The 16355-nt window shown below is 47.3% G+C and overlaps 1 protein-coding gene across 1 annotated transcript in view; it reads right to left on the bottom strand.

Annotated features, from left to right (window-relative positions):
• Window positions 1–16355, bottom strand: part of SKA3 (spindle and kinetochore associated complex subunit 3) — a 186890-nt gene that overhangs the window by 11662 nt on the left and 158873 nt on the right. The window contains exons 10-12 of the mRNA XM_063951626.1: window positions 9460–9669; window positions 8993–9100; window positions 8779–8867 (exon numbers count right to left, since the gene is read on the bottom strand). Of these exons, the coding sequence (XP_063807696.1) occupies window positions 8779–8867; window positions 8993–9100; window positions 9460–9669 (407 nt within the window). The remainder of the gene's footprint in view (window positions 1–8778; window positions 8868–8992; window positions 9101–9459; window positions 9670–16355) is intronic.

The raw sequence follows: 16355 nt of genomic DNA, 5'->3' as shown, positions 1-16355 counted from the left end.
ACTAATACAGGCAATTGCTCTGCTTCCACATCATTTTCCTCCTCATACATGTCGACACAATCGTACCGACACCCAGCACACACACAGGGAATGCTCTGATAGAGGACAGGACCCCACTAGCCCTTTGGGGAGACAGAGGGAGAGTTTGCCAGCACACACCAGAGCGCTATATATATCTATAGGCATAGGCGTGCGCAGCTAATTTTATTAGGGGGTGCACTGCCTTAGGGACATGTCTAGCACCGCATTTTGGGCGTGTCTATCACTGTCTTTTGGCAGTGTCTAGCACTATTTTACACTCTCTCAGTAAAATCACATGGCTTAATATAATTTCTCCCTAGGTCCTAATAATAAAGTAGATATAATACACCCCAGAGAAATAAAAAGAAACATAATGGTGTGACCACCGGCCGGTACTGACTGTCCGCTACGGCATTACCCTGAGTCCTAGCTGCCGCTGCACCCTATCTCTGCTTACACTTACCCAACCTATCCCTGACCCAGTGGCAGAACTAGAGAGTAGTGGGCCTAGGTGCATGTGCATATGCATTCCCCTCCCCCACCACACATACACCCCACCCCTTGCCCCCCAGGACCTACACACTGATTTTGAATGGGCCACACTGCAAAAAAATGGGAGATTTTGGAGGCCGAACATTTGAGTTTTAATATAACACAACAAGTAAAGTTTAAAATTTACACATGTGCCATCAGAGCCACATTGACCTCTTTCTTTGTCATCAGACCCCTCCTCCGCAGGGCACCATTTGTCACACGTCACCATGCTCACCAGCTACTGACAGTAGTGCCCCTTATAGACGTTACACCACACAGTATGAGCCGCAATTAACGTTATGCCACACAGTATGAGCCAAATTCACATTACGCCACACTGTATGAGCCAAATTCACATTACGCCACACTGTATGAGCCAAAATTCACGTTACGCCACACAGTATGAGCCGAAATTCACGTTATGCCACACAGTATGAGCCAAATTCACATTATGCCACACAGTATGTGGCATAATCCTTTGAGGTTTGGCACTCCCACCAATAACTATGAAATGCTCTGATGCCACTCCTTTGGATAATATAAACAATATAAGCAGTTGGATGGCACTCAGAGAATGCACAGCATACCCAATCAAGGAGACAGAGTTGCGTGTCAAACACATTGCCGCCACCCAGAAAGAAATTCAAACACATTGCCGTCACATGGAAAAAATGTCACATTGCCGCCACACAGGAAAAATGTCACATTGCCGCCACACAGGAAAAATGTCACATTGCCCCCACATGGGAAATTTTTATATACATATATATTTATATATACTCTATACTTTATTATATACACAGCGTCCCATAAGGTGATGGTCAACATCAGGACGAAAATGATTGTATCATTGAAACGTTGACCGTTCTAGGAGACTGTGTCCTGTTTTAATCAAGTGTGCCGCTACCACATGAAAGTATATATATATATATATATATATACTGTATATAAAGAGAGAGAGAGAGAGAGAGAGAGAGAGAGAGAGAGAGAGAGAGAGAGAGAGAGAGAGAGAGAGAGAGAGAGAGAGAAACAAAACCCCCGCCTCTCCGGTCTTACGTATAGCTGGCTCAGGTGCCTTTCTCCTAGGTATTTAGCCCCGCAGAGCGTGCTATTTGTCTGAGGAAGGAGATTGTTACCCCGAAACATCACAAAATAAATAGCACGCCTTGCGGGGCTTTTTGCACTAAACCAGTGTTCTATGAGTCTCTGCGTGCCGCCTACATTTTGGAGGAGTTTTATATATATATATATATATATATATATATATATATATATATATATATATATATATATATATATATATATATATATATATATATATATATATATATATATATATAGCAAGCATGGAGGCGGCACTCAGACGAATGAGACAACAGACAGTTGTGTACTTCAATATATATATATATATATATATATATATATATATATATATATATATATATATACATACATACATACATACATAGATATATATAGATTATATATATATATATATATATAATTATAGGTAGGGCCAAAAGCTAGCAACATCTGCATCTGCTGCACCTTTGTCATGAGCATGCTCCACTGTCGCCAGAGCCCCTCTATATGTACCAGACAGAAACCAATTACGCCCACACAAACTGGACTCACCTGTTCCCGATGTGTGGCACCTGCAGCCGCGGGTCCGCGTTAACGGAAATACTTGGTCACACCATGGCAACATATATATACATGTGACTGCTTATGTAGGTTGAGTGCCAGACTGACCACTACAATTTACATTAAATTATATATATATATATATATATATTCTATACAAACTCACAAACTTACTTTTTAAGATATCAATATGCCTCTGTCCTACACTTCTTGATGCTTTGTGGTAGGTGGGTATGAGGATGGCGTGGGCGGGCGGACGGGGGTGGGGGGCTGGCTGGCAGACTAGCCGGAGTAAAGTGACTCCGCAAAGGCACATGGGAGGAGGGCTGCTGCGGCTAAGCATGCGCAGCAGCTCTCCTCCAGGATCAGTGCAGCCATATTTGTAAGTGGCAGGCCGATGAAAAACGGGCAGCGGTAGCTTTTTTCCACAGGGAGGGAGAGGAGGTCCGGCAGCAGCGCCGCAACTATGTGTACTCTTCGGTGCTCTCCCTCCCGCAGTGTGAGCTGCTTTGCCGGGCCGGCTGGGCGCGTGGTGTGCATTGTCACATCACGCGGCGGAGTCAGTCGTCCTCCTCCTCTCTTCCTCCCCCTCGCCACCGGCTAGTAAAGCATACACAGCACAGCACATACTGCGCTCTTGAGCGGGCCAGCGGCATCTGATAACAAACCATCAGGCTGGGGCAATCATCACTGTGCTCAGTGCTGCAGCAGGCATGGCGTGTGGGGGGTGCCGAACATTAGGGGGTGCCTGTGCGCACCAGGCACCCCCCGTGCGCACGCCTATGTCTATAGGGATAACCTTATATAAGTGTTACTCCCTTTATAGCTGCTGTTTATAATTTAGCTGCCAATAGTGCCCCCCCCTCTCTCGTTTTTACCCTGATTCTGTAGGGACTGCAGGGGAGAGTCAGGGAGCCGTCCTTCCAGCGGAACCTAAAATAAACTTTTACTCTAAGCAGCTCAGGAGAGCCACCTAGCATGCACCCTTCTCGTTCGGGCACAAAAATCTAACGGAGGCTTGGAGGAGGGTCATAGGGGGAGGAGCCAGTGCACACCAGCTAGTTCAAGCTTTTACTTTTGTGCCCAGTCTCCTGCGGAGCCGCTATTCCCCATGGTCCTTACGGAGTCCCAGCATCCACTTAGGACGTTGGAGAAAATATAAAAAGCAGCTATAGGGGACATAACTCAGTTAGTCCCTGCATTATATAGCGCTCTGGTGTGTGCTGGCATACTCTCACTCTGTCCCCCCAAAGGGCTTTTGTGGGTCCTGTCCTCATTCGGAGCATTCCTTGTGTGTGTGCGGTGTGTCGGTACGGCTGTGTCGACATGTTTGATGAGGATAATGATGTGGAGGCGGAGCAGATGCCTTTAGAAGGGATGTCACCCCCTGCGGGGCAGACACCTGAGTGGATGGGCTTATGGAAAGTAATGAGTGCACGTATAGACTCCCTATATAAGAAAATCAACGACATGCCAAATGTGGGACAGCCGTCTTCTCAGCTCGTGCCTGCCCAGGCGTCGCATGGGTCGTCAGGGGCTCTAAAACGCCCGCTACCTCAAGCAGACCCAGATGTCGACACGGATACTGACGCCAGTGTCGACGACGATGAGTCAAACCTGATGCCCACTAAGGCCATTCACTGTATGATTGAGGCAATGAAAGAGGTGTTAAACATTTCTGATATAACTACTGGTACCACTAAAAAGGGTATTATGTTTGGAGAGAAAAAACTACCCGTAGTTTTTCCCCCATCAGATGAATTAAATGAAGTGTGTGAAGAAGCGTGGGCTTTCCCTGATAAAAAATTGGTAATTCCTAAGAAGGTACTAATGGCGTTCCCTTTCCCGCCAGAGGATAGGTCACGTTGGGAAACACCCCCTAGAGTGGATAAAGCGCTCACACGTTTGTCTAAAAAGGTGGCACTACCCTCTCAGGATACGGCCGCCCTCAAGGAACCTGCTGATAGAAAGCAGGAGGCGATACTGAAGTCTGTATATACACACACAGGCATTATACTTAGGCCAGCTATTGCGTCAGCTTGGATGTGCAGTGCTGCCGCTGCTTGGTCAGATAAACTGTCAGAAAATATTGACACATTAGACAGAGACACGATCCTGTTAACCATAGACCATATAAAAGACTCAGTCTTATATATGAGAGATGCACAGAGGGAAATCTGCCGACTGGCATCTAAAGTAAGTGCATTGTCCATTTCTGCTAGGAGAGGCTTATGGACTCGCCAGTGGACAGGAGATGCAGATTCTAAAAAGCACATGGAAGTGTTGCCTTATAAGGGTGAGGAATTATTTGGGGATGGTCTCTCGGACCTAGTTTCCACAGCAACGTCTGGGAAGTCAGCATTTTTACCCCATGTCCCCTCACAGCCTAAGAAGGCGCCGTTTTATCAGGTTCAGTCCTTTCGGACCCAGAAAAACAGGCGTGGAAAAGGCGGGTCTTTTCTGTCCAGAGGCAGAGGAAAAAGGCTGCAACAAACAGCAGGTTCCCAGGAGCAAAAGTCCTCCCCCGCTTCTTCTTCCAAGTCCGCCGCATGACGGTGGGGCTCCACAGGCGGAGCCAGGTACGGTGGGGGGGGTCGCCTCAAAAATTTCAGCGATCAGTGGGTTCGCTCACAGGTGGATCCCTGGATCCTGCAAATAGTATCTCAGGGGTACAAGCTGGAATTCGAGGCGTCCCCACCCCACCGATTCCTAAAATCTGCCTTGCCAATTGCTCCCTCAGACAGGGAGGCGGTGCTAACGGCAATTCACAAGCTGTATTCTCAGCAGGTGATAATCAAGGTACCCCTACTTCAACAAGGCCGGGGTTATTATTCCACACTATTTATGGTACCGAAACCGGACGGTTCGGTGAGACCCATTCTAAATTTGAAATCCTTGAACACATACATAAAGAAATTCAAGTTCAAGATGGAATCGCTCAGGGCGGTTATTGCAAGCCTGGACGAGGGGGATTACATGGTATCCCTGGACATCAAGGATGCTTACTTGCATGTCCCCATTTACCATCCTCACCAGGAGTACCTCAGATTTGTGGTACAGGATTGCCATTACCAATTCCAGACGCTGCCGTTTGGACTGTCCACGGCACCGAGGGTATTTACCAAGGTTATGGCGGAAATGATGATACTCCTTCGAAGAAAGGGAGTTTTAATTATCCCGTACTTGGACGATCTCCTATTAAAAGCGAGGTCCAAGGAACAGTTGTTGGTGGGAGTAGCACTATCTCAGGAGGTGCTGCACCAGCACGGCTGGATTCTGAATATCCCAAAGTCACAGCTGGTTCCGACGACACGACTACAGTTCCTGGGTATGATTCTGGATACAGTCCAGAAAAAGGTGTTTCTCCCGGAGGAGAAAGCCAGGGAGTTGTCATCTCTAGTCAGAGACCTCCTGAAACCAAAACAGGTATCAGTGCATCGCTGCACGCGGGTCCTGGGAAAGATGGTGGCTTCTTACGAAGCAATTCCCTTCGGCAGGTTCCATGCCAGAATCTTTCAGTGGGACCTGTTGGACCAGTGGTCCGGATCGCATCTTCAGATGCATCGCTTGATAACCCTGTCTCCAAGAACCAGGGTGTCGCTACTGTGGTGGCTGCAGAGTGCCCATCTTCTAGAGGGCCGCAGGTTCGGCATACAGGACTGGGTCCTGGTGACCACGGATGCCAGCCTTCGAGGCTGGGGGGCAGTCACACAGGGAAGAAACTTCCAAGGACTATGGTCGAGTCAGGAGACTTCCCTTCACATAAATATTCTGGAACTAAGGGCCATCTACAGTGCCCTAAGTCAAGCAAAATCCCTGCTCCTACACCAGCCGGTGCTGATCCAGTCAGACAACATCACGGCAGTCGCCCATGTAAATCGACAGGGCGGCACAAGAAGCAGGATGGCGATGGCGGAAGCCACAAGAATTCTCCGATGGGCAGAGAATCATGTACTAGCACTGTCAGCAGTGTTCATTCCGGGAGTGGACAACTGGGAAGCAGACTTCCTCAGCAGACACGACCTCCACCCGGGAGAGTGGGGACTTCATCCAGAAGTCTTCCAGATGCTGGTAAACCGTTGGGAAAAACCACAGGTGGACATGATGGCGTCCCGCCTCAACAAAAAGTTAAAAAGATATTGCGCCAGGTCAAGGGACCCTCAGGCGATAGCTGTGGACGCTCTAGTGACACCGTGGGTGTACCAGTCGGTTTATGTGTTCCCTCCTCTGCCTCTCATACCAAAGGTATTGAGAATAATAAGAAAGCGAGGAGTAAACACCATTCTCGTGGTTCCGGATTGGCCAAGACGAACGTGGTACCCGGAACTTCAAGAGATGCTCTCAGAGGACCCGTGGCCTCTACCGCTCAGACAGGACCTGCTACAACAGGGGCCCTGTCTGTTCCAAGACTTACCGCGGCTGCGTTTGACGGCATGACGGTTGAACACCGGATCCTAAAGGAAAAGGGTATTCCGGAAGAAGTCATTCCTACGCTTATTAAGGCCAGGAAAGATGTTACGGCAAAGCATTATCACCGCATATGGCGGAAATATGTTGCATGGTGCGAGGCCAAAAAGGCCCCGACAGAGGAATTTCAACTAGGTCGATTTCTGCATTTCCTGCAAGCAGGAGTGAATATGGGCCTAAAACTAGGCTCCATTAAAGTACAGATCTCGGCTCTGTCGATTTTCTTTCAAAAAGAACTAGCTTCAGTACCTGAAGTTCAGACATTTGTGAAAGGAGTGCTGCATATTCAGCCCCCATTTGTGCCTCCTGTGGCACCTTGGGATCTCAACGTGATGTTGAGTTTCTTAAAATCACATTGGTTTGAGCCACTAAAAACCGTGGATCTGAAATATCTCACGTGGAAAGTGGTCATGTTATTGGCCTTGGCTTCAGCCAGGCGAGTGTCAGAATTGGCGGCTTTATCATGTAAAAGCCCTTATCTGATTTTCCATATGGATAGGGCAGAATTGAGGACTCGTCCCCAGTTTCTCCCTAAGGTGGTGTCAGCGTTTCACCTGAACCAGCCTATTGTGGTGCCTGCGGCTACTAAGGATTTGGAGGACTCCAAGTTGCTAGACGTTGTCAGGGCCCTGAAAATATATGTTTCCAGGACGGCTGGAGTCAGAAAATCTGACTCGCTGTTTATCCTGTATGCACCCAACAAGCTGGGTGCCCCTGCTTCTAAGCAGTCTATTGCTCGCTGGATTTGTAGTACAATTCAGCTTGCACATTCTGTGGCAGGCATGCCACAGCCAAAATCTGTAAATGCCCATTCCACAAGGAAGGTGGGCTCATCTTGGGCGGCTGCCCGAGGGGTCTCGGCTTTACAACTTTGCCGAGCAGCTACTTGGTCAGGGGCAAACACGTTTGCAAAATTCTATAAATTTGATACCCTGGCTGAGGAGGACCTGGAGTTCTCTCATTTGGTGCTACAGAGTCATCCGCACTCTCCCGCCCGTTTGGGAGCTTTGGTATAATCCCCATGGTCCTTACGGAGTTCCCAGCATCCACTAGGACGTTAGAGAAAATAAGAATTTACTCACCGGTAATTCTATTTCTCGTAGTCCGTAGTGGATGCTGGGCGCCCATCCCAAGTGCGGATTGTCTGCAATACTTGTAAATAGTTATTGTTAACAAAAGGGTTATTGTTGAGCTATCTGTTGAGAGGCTCAGTTGTTTTCATACTGTCAAACTGGATATAGTATCACGAGTTGTACGGTGTGATTGGTGTGGCTGGTAAGAGTCTTACCCGGGATTCTAAATCCTTCCTTATTATGTCTGCTCGTCCGGGCACGGTGTCCTAACTGAGGCTTGGAGGAGGGTCATAGTGGGAGGAGCCAGTGCACACCAGGTAGTCCTAAATCTTTCTAGAGTGCCCAGCCTCCTTCGGAGCCCGCTATTCCCCATGGTCCTTACGGAGTTCCCAGCATCCACTACGGACTACGAGAAATAGAATTACCGGTGAGTAAATTCTTATTTTCTCGTAGTCCATAAGGGATATTGGGCGCCCGCCTCAGTGCGTTGACTTTTCTGCAGGTTCTTGTTCTATAGTTACCTGTTCAGCTGTTGCCAGCCGTTGCTGGTTGTTATATGTTTGTGGTGTGCTGGTGTGTAAATATCACCACCTTTTGTTATCGTATTCCTTCTCTCCTATATGTCCTTTCTCCTTTGGGCACGTTTTTACCTATAACTGCCTGTGGGAGGGGCATAGAGGGGAGGAGCCAGCACACCCACTTGAAGAAATTTAAAGTGCACTGGCCCCTTTGGACCCCGTCTATACCCCATTGTACTAGTTTTCCCCAATATCCCCTATGAACTACGAGAAAAGAATTTACCGGTAGGTATTAAAATCCTATTTTTCCACCCAGCGTGGGGTAGTGCCAATACTAATGAGTATGCACTGCAACTATACGCATGAAGCCTGCAGATACTTGTATTGATAGAGCTGATAAAGCATACTGGGACTTGTAATTACACAACAGCTGAAGAGCCACAGGTTGGCCAGGCCTGTTATAGAGGCTTATTCTCAAAATCACTGGGATATTAATAAGAGTGGCCATAGTTCCGCCTCACCTGTTCTCTTTATTCTCCATGCCTCCTTTCCCAATAGAGGTGCCTTGTGGATTGTCCCATGATGGCTTTGCTTTACCGTACTGAGATATCTTTACATGAAAAAGAAATAAAAACGTGTTTATACATGAACACATATGGAAGCAATGATAGCTCAGGTAATAGGTTATGTTATTAGCTGTAGCATTATATGGCAATTAGACAGAACAGGAAACACCTGTGGGATAGCCTCAGTCATGCAGGACGTCATCTCCGGGCGGACGGGTGTCTTCAGTAAATTCTCATACTCTTTCACCTTGGGAGGAGAGGCCAGCTTCATATTGTACTGTCAAATACAGTAACAGATCCACATATCACTGCCAGAACAATATAGGTGTAACTCTTTACAGCTATTGAACAAGGTTCTGATGGATTTAAGTCAGTCCGTTGATATTAAAAATGTAAATCTTGATAATAGGCCAAGAAATAATTTTTGATACCTCTCTACAGCGATAAGCACAGACCATGAAATGAGAGTTAAGCACTTTCTGAATGACATCAGTTTGATCTGTCAATGATAAATAATTGTCCTGTACGTTAGACTATTAAGCCATATCTGAAATGTGTTTACAGAGTATTTATCTCTGGCTCAGTAATTGGGACAAGCCTGCTATTATATAGTCTTGAATTGATGGTAAGGGATACCTTGAATAAGTCTTCAGTTAGAGAGGTCGTCATTTCGGGACGTGGCGGAGTACTGATTTGGAAATCCCACATCTTGGGGGGAGAGGCGGCTTTAGTTGGGTTTCCATAATGTTTGTCAGATTTTAAAACCAGCTGGACGGCCTCCTCTAAGTACACATTATGGGAAAGCTCCGGTCTAGGTATTGGTTCTGTGATGTCCAGTGATCTTGCCTGATGGAAAAAAAAATAAGATTTTAAACCTACCGGTAAATCTTTTTCTCCTAGTCCGTAGAGGATGCTGGGGACTCCGTAAGGACCATGGGGTATAGACGGGCTCCGCAGGAGACATGGGCACTCTAAAGACTTTAGATGGGTGTACACTGGCTCCTCCCTCTATGCCCCACCTCCAGACCTCAGTTAGAGAACTGTGCCCAGAGGAGACGGACAGTACGAGGAAATCATTTTTGTTAATCTAAGGACAAGATACAAACCAGCCCACACCATCCAACTTGGAACATACGAACCAGTTAACAGTATGAAACCAAACAGCATCAGTCCGAGACTGATCAAAACTGTAACATAACCCTTATGTAAGCAATAACTATACACAAGTCTTGCAGAATTTAGTCCGCACTGGGACGGGCGCCCAGCATCCTCTACGGACTAGGAGAAAAAGATTTACCGGTAGGTTTAAAATCTTATTTTCTCTTACGTCCTAGAGGATGCTGGGGACTCCGTAAGGACCATGGGGATTATACCAAAGCTCCAGACCGGGCGGGAGAGTGCGGATGACTCTGCAGCACCGATTGAGCAAACACGAGGTCCTCCTCAGCCAAGGTATCAAACTTGTAGAATTTAGCAAAAGTGTTTGAACCCGACCAAGTCGCCGCTTGGCAAAGCTGTAATGCCGAGACGCCTCGGGCAGCCGCCCAAGAAGAGTCCACCTTCCTAGTGGAATGGGCCTTTACCGAATTCGGTAACGGCAATCCAGCCGTAGAATGAGTCTGCTGAATCGTGTTACAGATCCAGCGAGCAATAGTCTGTTTAGAAGCAGGAGCGCCAAGCTTGTTGGCTGCATACAGGACAAACAGTGCCTGTTTTCCTAACCCGAGCCGTCCTGGCTACATAAATTTTTAAGGCCCTGACTACATCAAGGGACCTGGAACACTCCAAGTCACCCGTAGCCACAGGCACCACGATAGGTTGGTTCATATGAAAAGATGAAACCACCTTAGGCTAAAATTGAGGACGAGTCCTTAATTCTGCTCTATCCACATGGAAAATCAGATAGGGGCTCTTGTGAGACAAAGCCGCCAATTCGGACACCCGCCATGCAGATGCCAAGGCCAACAACATGACCACCTTCCAAGTGAAAAATGTCAAATCCACCGTTTGAAGAAGCTCAAACCAGTGAGATTTTAGGAACTGTAACACCACGTTAAGGTCCCATGGTGCCACTGGGGGCACAAAAGGAGGCTGGATGTGCAGCACTCCCTTTACAAAAAGTCTGGACTTCTGGGAGAGAAGCCAATTCCTTCTGAAAGAAAAATTGATAGGGCCGAAATCTGTACCTTAATGAAGCCTAACTTTAGGCCCATATCCACTCCTGTCTGTAGAAAGTGGAGAAAACGGCCCAGATGGAAATCTTCAGTAGGAGCATTCTTGGCTTCCAACCAAGATACATACTTCCTCCAGATGCGGTGATACTGTTTCGCCGTCACCTCCTTCCTAAGCCTTAATCAGAGTAGGGATGACTTCCTCCGGAATACCTTTCCCAGCTAGGATTTGGTGTTCAACCTCCATGCCGTCAAACGTAACCGCGGTAAGTCTTGGAACACGCAGGGCCCCTGCTGCAATAGGTCTTCCCCGAGAGGAAGAGGCCACGGATCTTCTGTGAGCATTTCCTGAAGATCTGAATACCAGGCCCTTCGAAGCCAATCCGGAACAATGAGTATTGTCTGCACTCTTTTTCGTCTTATGATTCTCAGTATTTCTGAGATGAGCGGAAGAGGAGGGAACACATAGACCGACTGAAACACCCATGGTGTCACCAGGGCATCCACCGCTACTGCCTGAGGGTCCCTTGACCTGGCACAATACCTCCGAAGCTTCTTGTTGAGGCGTGACGCCATCATGTCTATTTGTGGAAGTTCCCACTGACTTGCTATCTCTGCAAAAACTTCTTGATGAAGTCCCCACTCTCCTGGATGGAGATTGTGTCTGCTGAGGAAGTCTGCTTCCCAGTTGTCCACTCCCGGAATGAAGACTGCTGACTTCCGCCCAGCGAAGAATCCTGGTGGCTTCCGCCATTGCCACTCTGCTCCTTGTCCCGCCTTTGCGGTTTACATGAGCCACAGCTGTGACGTTGTCTGATTAAATCAGAACCGGTAGGTCGCGAAGATTCTCCGCTTGTCGCAGGCCGTTGTATATGGCCTTCAATTCCAGTACGTTGATGTGTAGACAAGCCTCCTGGCTTGACCATAGTCCCTGAAAATTTCTTCCTTGTGTGACTGCTCCCCATCCTCGGAGGCTCGCGTCCGTGGTTACTAGAACCCAGTCTTGAATGCCGAACCTGCGGCCTTCGAGAAGGTGAGCACTCTGCAGCCACCACAGGAGAGACACCCTGGCCCTGGGGGACAGGCTTATTTTCTTTTGTATTTGTAGATGGGACCCCGACCACTTGTCCAGAAGGTCCCACTGAAACGTCCTCGCATGGAACCTGCCGAAGGGGATGGCCTCGTAGGTCGCCACCATTTTTCCCAGTACTCGAGTGCATTGATGGACCGACACTTTTTTCGGTTTTAACAGGTCTCTGATCATGTTCTGGAGTTCCTGGGCTTTTTCCATCGGGAGAAAAACCCTCTTTTGTTCCGTGTCCAGAATCATGCCCAAGAAAGATAGCAGAGTCGTTGGAATCAGCTGTGACTTTAGTAGATTTAGAATCCAGCCATGCTGCTGCAGCACTCTCAGGGAGAGCGACACGCTTTTCTGCAATTGATCTCTCGATCTCGCTTTTATCAGGAGATCGTCCAAGTACGGGATAATTGTGACTCCTTGCCTACCTTGGTGAAAATCCTCGGGGCCGTGGAAAGCCCAAACGGCAACGTCTGAAACTGGTAATGACAGTCCTGTACAGCGAATCTCAAGTATGCCTGATGAGGGGGATATATGGGGACATGAAGGTATGCATCCTTTATGTCTAGTGACACCATAAAATCCCCCCCTTCCAGGCTGGAGATAACTACCCCGAGCGATTCCATCTTGAATTTGAACTTTTTTAAGTACAGGTTTAGGGATTTTAGATTTAGAATGGGTCTGACCGAGCCATCCGGTTTCGGGACCACAAACAGGGTTGAATAGTACCCCTTCCCCTGTTGCACTAGGGGAACCTTGACAATCACTTGTTGTTGACACAGTTTTTGAATTGCAGCTAAAACTATCTCCCTTTCTGGGGGAGAAGCTGGTAAAGCCGATTTGAAAAATCGGCGAGGAGGCACGTCTTCGAATTCCAGCTTGTAGCCTTGGGATACAATTTCCATTGCCCAAGGATCCACGTCTGACTGAACCCAGACGTGGCTGAAGAGTCGAAGACGTGCCCCCACCGGCACGGACTCCCTCAGAAGAGCCCCAGCGTCATGCGGTGGATTTAGTAGAAGCCGGGGAGGACTTCTGCTCCTGGGAACTAGCCGTAGTAGGCATTCTTTTCCCTCTACCCTTACCTCTGGCGAGGAAGGAAGAGCCCGGACCTCTTCTGGACTTATGCGACCGAAAGGACTGCATCTGATATTGTGGTGTTTTCTTTTGCTGGGGGGGGAACATAAGGTAAAAAAGTAGATTTACCCGCGGTAGCTGTGGAAACCAGGTCCGCGAGACCTTCCCCAAATAAAACCTCACCCTTGTAAGGCAAAACTTCCATATGTCTCTTTGAGTCGGCATCACCCGTCCATTGGCGGGTCCACAGGGCTCGCCTAGCAGAAATCGCCATGGTGTTGGCTCTCGAACCTAACAGCCCAACGTCTCTCGAAGCGTCTCTCATATATAAGACTGCGTCTTTAATGTGACCTAAGGTCAATAAAATGCTATCCCTATCTAGGGTATCAAAGTCAGATGACAAGGTATCTGCCCAAGCTGCTACAGCGCTATAAACCCAAGCAGACGCTATTGACGGTCTGAGCAAGGCACCCGTATGTGCATAGATTGATTTTAAGGTAGTTTCCTGTCTGCGATCAGCAGGATCCTTGAGGGCTGCAGTGTCTGGAGACGGTAACGCCACCTTTTTGGACAAGCGCGTTAAAGCCTTGTCCACCCTGGGCGAGGATTCCCACTGTAACCTGTCCTGTGCAGGGAAAGGATACGCCATAAGAATTCTCTTGGGAATCTGCAGTTTCTTGTCTGGAGTTTCCCCAAGCCTTTTCAAATAACGCGTTCAGCTCATGAGATGGGGGAAAGGTTACCTCAGGTTTCTTTTCCTTAAACATGCATACCCTTGTGTCAGGGACCGAGGGGTCATCTGTGATATGCAAAACATCTTTTATTGCAATAATCATATAAGGAATACTTTTGGCCACCCTTGGGTGTAACCTCGCATCATCGTAGTCGACACTGGAGTCAGAATCCGTGTCGGTATCAGTGTCTGCTACTTGGGACAGGGGACGTTTCTGAGACCCTGGAGGGCCCTGTGATACAGCCAAAGCCATGGATTGACTCCCTGTCTTTTCTCTGGACTCTGCTTTGTCCATTCTCTTATGTAATAAAGACACATTTGCATTTAAAACAGTCCGCATATCCAGCCAATCAGGTGTCGGCGTCGCCGACAGACACACCACAATCATCTGCTCCACCTCCTCCTTAGATGAGCCTTCCGCTTCAGACATGCCGACACACACGTACCGACACCCCCACACACTCAGGGATATATATATATATATATATATATATATATATATATATATATATATATAGAGAGAGAGAGAGAGAGAGATATAGAGAGATATAGAGAGATTTATATATATATATATATATATAGAGATATAGAGAGAGAGATATATAGAGAGATTATATATATATATATATATATATATATATATATATATATATATATATATATAATGAAGCGAGGTAAGCAGGCGGCACTCATCAGACTGTATAAACGTGGTTACTTTATTGGCTAAAGGCCGACATGTTTCGGAGATAACTTCTCCGTCCTCAGGGCCAGACAACAACATAATACAAGTATACAAGTGGCTTATAAAACATGGAACACCCCCAAATTAACAAACCTAACCGTATTCACCTGCTCCACGGCGCACCCGCTCGTCGACCGCCACGAGGCACTTCCGCGTCTCACTGCCGCGACGTCACTGATGCGCCGCGTCGCAGGGGAGCTCCATGGAAACCGGAGCGTAAACAACCCACGTCCCCGGCGTCCTCTGAAATGACTAAACAGATAAATAAACATCAAATGAGTGCAATTCAAACAAAACATTGTTACGAAGATAAAAAAACACATGATACAAGGGCTGGTAAAAAGCAAAAAATAAAACAATAGTAAATGGTAAATATTAAATATTAAGTACTTGACCCTCTTGCAGCCAGACAATCAATCTATTATTACAACCACTGTCCGCTATAGGCATCCCCTGAATTCTCCAACCCCATCATGATGTTCCAGAAAATCTGTTGCTGTGTAGTGCTGATGTTGACTAGCCTCTACACCTGCATCCCGCATGATGCGGGTGTGGAGGCCAGTTCGTCTGCTTATACAGGATAATGACAAGTACCTAGGTCCTGATATTACAATATTCTTGAAGTTACTGCATTTGGTACTTAGCAGGAAACTACTTTGTGTTCAACGGTTAGGTTTTACCTCCAGGAGGCGGGTTGTGCGATGGGGTCAGTCAGTGGCCCCATCGTACGCGAATGCCTTTATGTTCCAAGTGGAGAAACAGATGTTTTATCTAAATGTACAGGTACAATCCAAAATTATCTATTATAGACGCTATATAGATGATCTGCTGATTTTTTGGCAGGGACAGAAAGAAGAGTTGGTACAGTTATGGGTTTGACCATAATCAAACCACACACGTGGTCAAGTTTACAACAACAGTAGATGAAGCATCCATCAACTACCTAGATGTAACAATAACACGTAAGGGGTAACAAGCTGTCTACCTCCATCTACGTAAAGGCCACAGATAGGAATACCCTCCTATGTCATGAAAGTTTTCACCCATTGTCACTTAGGAAGGGCCTTCCCTACTCGCAATTTTTGCGTGTTAGACGGATCACCTCAGATCCGGAGGAGACGGAAGTAGCCCTTGACAACATGTTAGCCAAGTTTGCTCAAAGGGGATACCCGATGACAGAACTACAGGCCTCACGGTCTAAGGTTCTCAGTATATCACGTATGGAATTACTCAGACAGACTAGTGCCTCACCCCAACAGGTTTAACCCCAGATTGGCCATGGTGAATAAAATACCACGGCCAGTACCAGGGTGACCCGCCGGGCCAAACAGCTTTGGCCTATTATACAGACGGATCATTCCATGTCCTCTTTGGCTAATACACGCCTTATGCCCAGCTATACACGAGGCAGAAATTTGGGGCGATCATATTATGAAACTTGATGTCTCTAGTCTCACCAGGGTTAATGAACCCCATTTTCTCCGTTTGAAACAAGGTTGCTTTAGGTGCTTGGGATGTGCGACCTGCAACACTCTTAGCATAGGGGCTACTTTTAACCATCCCCACACAGGTCGCAAAATTAAAATCAGGCACAGACTAACATGCACCTCAACACATGTAGTGTATCTACTCACATGCCCATGTGGCCTTGCATATATTGGTAAGACCATCAGGCAGTTTAGGGAACGCATGGCCCTACATCGGAGTGCAATAAAGAAAGCTCATGAAAAG

The sequence above is a fragment of the Pseudophryne corroboree genome, chromosome 2, assembly GCF_028390025.1.
Source record: "Pseudophryne corroboree isolate aPseCor3 chromosome 2, aPseCor3.hap2, whole genome shotgun sequence".
NCBI classification, from domain to species: Eukaryota; Metazoa; Chordata; class Amphibia; order Anura; family Myobatrachidae; genus Pseudophryne; species Pseudophryne corroboree.
Note: the sequence above shows the minus strand (reverse complement) of the source record. Positions and strands in the feature narration are given on the sequence as shown.